The sequence below is a fragment of the Balaenoptera ricei genome, chromosome 4 (genome assembly GCF_028023285.1).
Source record: "Balaenoptera ricei isolate mBalRic1 chromosome 4, mBalRic1.hap2, whole genome shotgun sequence".
Classification (NCBI taxonomy): Eukaryota; Metazoa; Chordata; class Mammalia; order Artiodactyla; family Balaenopteridae; genus Balaenoptera; species Balaenoptera ricei.
Window position 1 is genome coordinate 36,884,971 of NC_082642.1, and position 7,849 is coordinate 36,892,819.

Genomic DNA, 7,849 nt, shown 5'->3' on the forward strand with positions numbered 1-7,849 from the left:
GCGGCCGCCGCTTTCCACCGGAACGAGGCTCGCAGAGGCGGGGGAGGAGCGCCAAAGGGATTGTGGGAGAAAGGGTCCTTCCTTTCCGTTTGGCGGCAGCCATCAGGTAGGCTGTGGTGGGATATTGGCTATTCTATCCGCCGCGGATCTCTTTTCATCTCCGCCATCCAGGCTCGGGGACCCTGCGACCTCGGAGCTCCTCCTGTCTCCTGTGCGGCGCGGGTTCGGTCGGGATGCGGGGCAGCGCGGGCGTGGAGAGGCGGCCCCCGGAGCGGGCTGGGGGGAATGCTGTGATGGCGGCGCGAATCCGAGCTGGGGCCAGAGCGTGGAGGAGAGGGAGGCGTGGGGGCTGAGGGACGGGCGGCCGGGCCTGGGGCGTCCGGAAGCGAGGCCGGGGGGCTGGGGGGAGGGAGAGCTTTTCTTCGAGGAGTACCGCTTGGCGGTGGCGGCGGCACCTTCCCCTTGGGGGTCCCGGCAAGACCTCTGCAGGCCGGGCCTGGGGCGCCGCCCGCCTCGGTCCCCCGCCCCCGGGCGCCCAGGGCCAGCTCGGTTCCTTCGTCCGGCAGCAGCGTGCGCGGCGCCGGGCTGGGCCGGCTGCGCCCCGCGTTCGTGCAGAGCCGTTTCTTGATCATCGGGGCTTTCCTTGTGGTCGGTGGCGACTCGGGCGGGCGGACGGGGGCTTGTCGTTACACGTGAAAGGGATGATGTGTTTCTAATGGCTGGCTTACGTCCAAGGTGAGCCGAGATGGGCGCTTACAAGTACATCCAGGAGCTGTGGAGGAAGAAGCAGTCGGACGTGATGCGCTTTCTGCTCCGGGTGCGCTGCTGGCAGTACCGCCAGCTCTCGGCGCTGCACCGGGCCCCGCGCCCCACCCGGCCCGACAAGGCGCGCAGGCTGGGCTACAAGGCCAAGCAAGGTGAGCGGGCCCCGCGCGGAGGCCGGGAGGAGATGCTGCCCCCCCCCCCCCGCCCCCCCGGGAAGAGCCGGGAAGCGCTCTCGGGGAGCCGTCCCGCTCGCCCGGGGCCTCGGCAGAAGCCGGCCGCTGGCCTGAGATAACAGTCGGTGTCGGCGCCTTGGAGACAAGGCCCTGAGTCCATCGCGCCCCTCCCTCTGAATAGGTTACGTGATATACCGGGTCCGCGTGCGCCGCGGGGGCCGCAAACGCCCGGTCCCGAAGGGCGCCACCTACGGCAAGCCCGTCCACCATGGCGTGAACCAGCTCAAGTTTGCCCGGAGCCTGCAGTCTGTGGCCGAGGTGAGTGGGTTTCGAGTGGCGCTTGCGTTGGCCGCCTCCCGGAGGAGGAGGAGGAGGACGAGGGTTTGGGCGCCTTTCCTCGTGGTTCCTTTGTCCCCAGGGCAGCCCTGTGGCGTTGGAAATGGGGTTGGGTGATTTTGTTTTTTTAACTGATCCCAGCGAGGAGTTGCTATCGGACTTTGTCAGTTTTTGTTGGGAGCCTGTCTTTGCTCACGCAGAGGAAAGTGCTTTACGGTCAGCGTGCGTCCGTGGAACCTACGCTTTTGAAGGGCAGTAAACGTGGTGTTGAAGAGCACGTCTCCCCAGGTGTTAGGGAAGCTGTGTGTGTTCACACCACTGATTTCCTGTGCTCGGTAGGGAGCTGTCTTTCTCGGCTAAGTCAGTTACGCTGTGCGCTGTTGTAGAGGTTGGCAAACGAGGGCCTGTTGCCCTCCACGAACTAAAAAGGTTTTGTGTTTCAAAGAAAAGGCAGAGAAGACCATTCGAAAGAGACTCGTGGCCTTCACAGTTCTCTGTAAAACTTTGCTAATAACCCTTCGATTGTGCTAGAAAAATGCATGGTTCCAGAGTACTAGATTTGGTTAGCCGGATACTAGCATTCATGTTTCACTTGGCAAGGAGGCAGTAAGAGAGAACGGTTTCAGATCGAAGCATGTCTGAGTCCTTTGTTTTATAGTAAGTCTACCTTATCGTACTTACGGGCTCAGCCTCTGGGGAGCAAATCAATCTAAGGATGTTTATGTCTGTTACGTACTAGGTACGTCTATCTTATCATAATGGTCCCTGCCTCTGGGGGGAATTCTTGCCGCCTGATTGGCTACTAGGATGTGTGGGAGGCTGACCCTTGGGCCTTTGTTTCCTGTTCTAGGAGCGAGCGGGACGCCACTGTGGGGCCCTGAGGGTCCTGAATTCTTACTGGGTGGGTGAAGATTCTACGTACAAGTTTTTTGAGGTTATCCTCATCGATCCCTTCCATAAAGCTATCAGAAGAAACCCTGACACCCAGTGGATCACCAAACCAGTCCACAAGCACAGGGAGATGCGGGGGCTGACGTCTGCGGGCAGAAAGAGCCGCGGCCTCGGCAAGGGCCACAAGTTCCACCACACGATCGGTGGTTCTCGCCGCGCAGCCTGGAGAAGGCGCAATACTCTCCAGCTCCACCGCTACCGCTAGTATAAGTAATGTTTGTAAAATTCTTACCTAATAAACAGTTTAGGACATCCACGTCTGCTTAAAAGTGTTTTTTAATCTGTCTGTTAAAACTAGTTGTCTGCAGATTGCTTCATTGAATGCATTGTCAAATTCTGAAAGTTAAAGTGCAATAATGTTTGAAGATTTTAAGTGATGGTGTATCTTGTTTCTAATAAGGGAAATGCCTTTGTTTTTGCTTTATTAGGCAGTTGATATGTCCGTGTTTAAAATGCTGTCTGGTAACAATAGGTGTAAAATTCTGTAAAAGAGGAGCGCAGAAACTAGCCATGTAGATTTGTTGGTGCATGTGACGAAACCTACAGCTTTATTGGGGTGATGCAATGCTCTGCTGGTTTACTCTAGAGTGGCTGTCTTATGGAGTTTGGCAAGGACAAACTTTAAATTGAGTTTTCCTTGGAAATGTGATGGGTGTCGTGATGCTTCATCATGATCATAATGCCGAAAAATAAAGTTGACTAGGGCCCACGTTTTTAGACTTAATTTGCTGTTCCATGTATGTAACCGCTGCTGCCAAAAGGCGGAAAGTAAAGGAATGCCACCATTTTTTAAGAGAATTGAATAAACCTGTTGCAAGATGTTTCTCCTAAAAATTGAAACAAATCCTGGTTAACCTAAATTAAATTGCCTTGGCCTCGATGGTACCACTGAAGTTCACATAAAAGGTGGGAGCTCCTGGTTCAATCCCGTGACTCTGATCTGTAGAATACTTAACTTCATGCAAAATAGTCATGGTATTTACACTAGTGTATATTGAAACTGATGGAAATTGAACATTGGGTAAATGAGGAGGGAGTTTTTAACCCTAAGGTTTGTAAGCTAGTGATGCTAGGATTGGGAAATTGGTGTTCATCAGGTCCCTTTCAAGTGTGGGACGATAGAAGGGGCTTGGATCAAAATTTTAAACGTTTTATTTGTAGTGTTAGTTTGTGACCCATTATGAAATCTAAGCCACCTTGGGGAAAATAGGGTTGGTTTTATTTAAAAGTTACATTGCTAAGTCTAATCAGTGTTATCTTGGGTCAAGCCACTTTATCCATTCCCATAAGGCTACTAAGAAGAGTCGTGTAGTTGGTGTCAATACAAGTTCAATTGGTTTCCGATTTTATGTGTGGCCTACAGTTATTTTTCTCATCCCTGCTCAAACTACCCCCAAGAGCCTCACCATTCCACAGACGTGCCAGGCCACCCACCGGTTGTGGTCGGGCGTACCACCACATTCTGCTTGCATCATGACTTCCCCTAGACTAAGCTTCTGTTTCCCAGGGTGGAGTTGAGTGCGTAGGAAATATGGAAGAGGAGTTGCCCCAGTTCTTTCCAGTTCTTGGTTTGCTATCTTAATAGGTAGTTTAATTTTGAAATCTAATTGCTGGTTTTCTTGCAAACCAATTTTCCTCGTATTTTCTTCAAGGGTCTTTTAAAAGGCCCACTTAAATGATTTCCAGAAAACATGTTGCAGGCTCGCAAAACCTTTTTGAGACCCAAATTCCTTCCCACTCAAAAAATCTTAAACCATATTACTTTGTGTGTAGAGGTGGTTCAACTATATATAATGATAGAATAAACGTCTTATTAAACTAAAACAAATGGACCTTCTGTTATCTTTTGTGATCTAATACTAATTGCTTTAAAGCAAACCGAATACCCTGCAAAAAGGTACAAAACATGATGGCAGAAACAGTCAAGAATTTCAGGGAAAATAAAATGTATAGTGCTTAGTCTCGAGTTTTTCTCTGGGTTCTTTGGTCCTTGCGTGAATTAGAAAGACTCATTTAATTTCCCAGCTATTCAGGATGCCGACTTGGGGAGGGGAGGGAGGATTCAGGCTGAAGGTCAGCGTTGCCTATCCCCCAGAAGGGCTTGCTGCCCTACAGGTAGTCTACACAGCAGCTAGGGGATCACAGGAAACTAAAGCCGCAAATAGCTTCTTCATGGTCTTCCCACTCCCACCCTGAGATCTCATGTACCTAGTGCTGTCCTCGTTCCATCTCATCCACCCTCCTTGCAGTTTCTCAGACACACCAAGCACTCTAATGCCTTTATCGTGGGAAAACTCACCAGGCTTTCCCTGACTGCCTCACAAGCTGTACCTTTTTAATATTTCTAGGTCAGCAGGTGGTTCAAACATACCGTAATTGATTCTATTAGAATTTTCTTCAGAAGTCGAGCAATTGGTTTCTTACAACCCCACAAGATGGAGGCACTGATTCTAACCTCCCTTTTGTCGATTAACAGACATAAAGATGAAGCAATTTGCTCAAGGTCACAGTGGCAGTCTGAATTCACATCCTCCATATAAACATTTTAAAATTTGGTGGGGCTTCCCTGCTGGTCCGGTGGTTAAGACTCCATGCTCCTAATGCAGGGGGCCCGGGTTTGATCCCTGGTCAGGGAACTAGATCCCACATGCGTGCCGCAACTAAGACCCAGTGCAGCCAAATAAATATATTTTTTAAATAAATAAAATTTTGATTAGGTAATACATTGGCATGGCTAAAAATCCAAAAGATAAAATAGGGACTACAATAGAAGTCTCCCTGCCCACCGCCATCCCCCCAGTTCCCCTTCTGGAGGCAAGCAATGGGATCAGTTTGGTTTTTCCTGATCATCAGGAGATACTTTCATAAATGTACAAACATAATACATATGTATTTTTTTCATTCTTACCCAAATGGTAGGATATTATACACATTGATTTTTTTCATGTGGTTATGTATCTCAGAGCTTATTCTATCTCAGTTCATGAAGAGCTTCCTCATTCTTTTTTATGACTGCATGGTATTCCATCATATGGGTGTACGATAAGTTGTTTAATGTGGACCCTGCTGATGATTATTTAAGATTTTTTCCAATCTCTTGCTTTTACAAAAAGTTTTTTACATATATCTTAGTTCATCTGTAGGATAAATTCCTAGAAGTAGAATGGCAGAGTTAAAAATTGTTGTATATTGACAGATTCTGTTCTGCAGCCTGATAGAATAGTATTGTCTAGTTTTATTTTTGCACTTCTGAGTGTGGCAGAGGCAAAGCCACACACACACACACACACACACACACCCCATATCTTCCTCCCCCTCCCCCCAGGCGTACAGCTGAACTATGTTTACCAGGTGCCTTGTACATTTAGATAGGGGTCTTAATGACGTTCTTACTAACAGAATGGGAGCAAGTGATATATTACCTCCTTCAAGGCAATCAAGAGTTGGTATGCCAATGGAGGTCAATGATTCGTAGCTACAAGATGGAAGAAAAAGCTGCTCAACCCCTATCAGCCTGCACAAGTGAGAAAACTTTGTCAAGCTACTGAGTTAGGTGCATTTGTTCTTATGGTAGCATGGCCTAGTTTGACCCTAACTAATTCAATAAGTTGAGCATGCTTTTTATATTTAAGAGTCTTATGTTTGCCTTACGGTGACCTTCCATTGTAATCCTTTGTCCATTTTTCTATCAAAATCCATATACCTGGGCTTCCCTGGTAGCGAGTGGTTAAGAATCCACCTGCCGGGCTTCCCTGGTGGCGCAGTGGTTGAGAATCTGCCTGCCAATGCAGGGGACACGGGTTCGAGCCCTGGTCTGGGAAGATCCCACATGCCGCGGAGCACCTGGGCCCGTGAGCCACAGTTACTGAGCCTGCGCGTCTGGAGCCTGTGCTCCGCAACAAGAGAGGCCGTGATAGTGAGAGGTCCGCGCACCGCGATGAAGAGTGGCCCCCGCTTGCCACAACTAGAGAAAGCCCTCGCACAGAAACGAAGACCCAACACAGCCATAAATAAATTAAATAAATAAATAAATAAATAAATAAAGCATGACACAAATTAAGCAATGTGAATACCATCAAGCTTTAAAAAAAATATATTAAAAAAAAAAAAAGAATCCACCTGCCAATACAGGGGACACGGGTTCGAGCCCTGGTCCAGGAAGATCCCACATGCCGCGGAGCAACTAAACTCGTGTGCCACGACTACTGAGCCTGCGCTCTAGAGCCCAGCGAGCCACAACTGCTGAGCCCATGTGCCACAACTACTGGAGCCTGTGCACCTAGAGCCCATGCTCCACAGCAAGAGAAGCCACCACAGTGAGAAGCCCACGCACCACAACGAAGACCCAATGCAGCCAAAAAATAAATAAATAAAAATAAATAAATTTAAAAAATAAAGTAAAACAAACCATAAAAACAAAAAATCCATGCACCTTTAAGTACCACGCCATATGAAATGAATTGGAGGGTGGCTGCTACCTTATTGCTGCCATGCTTCATCATTTCTCTGCTCTTAAGCTTCTTAAAGGTGACTTTATGTAGAATAAGTTCTTGGAAGTTCAACTCTTCATTTTATCCTTTCAATGCTAAGCTCTCATTCCATCTCTAAATTCTGAAATTCCTAAGGGAAATTAGTAGGTACACTGCATCAGTCAGGTAGACTAGATTAGGCTACAGTAACAAACAACCCCCAAATCTCGGTGGCTTAAAATGATAAAGGTTTATTTCTTGAACAAACTACGTGTTCACTGATGGTTGGTCACGGTCCTCATTCCAGAAACAAGGCTACTGGAATAGCCACTACCTGGAACATTGCCAGGTGCCCATACAGCATGCCCTGGCTTTTAGAGCTTTTTCTCAGAAAGTTATCTGAAAACAAGTCCCAAGGCTACACCTGAGTTCAAAGTGTGGGGAAGTGAAATCTCACCAGTAAGAGGGAGAACCAAATATTTGTGAACAGCCCAATGGCTAATCCATTTGATTTCCTTTTGTCCTTGTACACACTTGAGGTGTCGTGGAGAACAGTTCGTATACCAAGAGGGGAGCAGGAACCACTACATTCCACACTGGCAGAGAGGGGTACTTTATCACTGATATTGCTTAGAACTGTCAGCATATGATGATGATAAAAACAGACTTTTAATCAGCTTTTGTTGTTTTTAAATTCTCTACAGACAGCCCTCTGATTCAGTTGATTCATTTGGCAAAATATGATTATCTGCACACAACTCTGCAACCAATTTACCTGCCACTTTGTTATGTGACAGCTTCTTTCCTATAAACCACAGACATATTTACTGAAAAATACATTAGAATTGCACTATCCCATACGGTAGCCATTAATCACCTGTGACTAAATTTAGATCTAAATTAAATATAATTTAGAAGTCAGTTCTTCGGTCACAATAGCCACATTTCAAGTGCTCAGTGGCCGCTTTGACTACCATATTGGACAGCACAGAAAACGTTTTGGCGATCACAGCAAGTTCTATTATACAGTGCTACTGTAAACCCTTGACATTCTTTTCTCCTTTTTTGTGGTATTTCTCAGTAGATAAAGATGAGGCATCTGAAGTCTGGTTTTCCCACACACAATGTATTTGAGGTTTAGATTTCATATTATAA

At 47.3% G+C, this 7,849-nt stretch overlaps 1 protein-coding gene across 1 annotated transcript; it reads left to right on the forward strand.

The window, feature by feature from the left end:
• The first annotated feature begins 15 nt into the window (after window positions 1-15).
• Window positions 16-2,481, forward strand: RPL15 (ribosomal protein L15). The gene is made up of 4 exons (XM_059920410.1): window positions 16-106; window positions 736-917; window positions 1,120-1,256; window positions 2,125-2,481. Exons 2-4 carry the CDS (start codon window positions 746-748, stop codon window positions 2,428-2,430), a joined length of 615 nt encoding a protein of 204 aa, XP_059776393.1. The 5' UTR covers window positions 16-106; window positions 736-745; the 3' UTR covers window positions 2,431-2,481.
• Window positions 2,482-7,849: the final 5,368 nt, after the last annotated feature.

Bases quoted from the DNA above. Each gene is read 5' to 3' on its own strand.
- RPL15 (XM_059920410.1), top strand. From the start codon at position 746: ATGGGCGCTTACAAGTACATCCAGGAGCTGTGGAGGAAGAAGCAGTCG. The intron at 918-1,119 runs GTGAGCGGGCCC...CCCTCTGAATAG, and splicing joins GGGCTACAAGGCCAAGCAAG to GTTACGTGATATACCGGGTC. The intron at 1,257-2,124 runs GTGAGTGGGTTT...TTCCTGTTCTAG, and splicing joins GCCTGCAGTCTGTGGCCGAG to GAGCGAGCGGGACGCCACTG.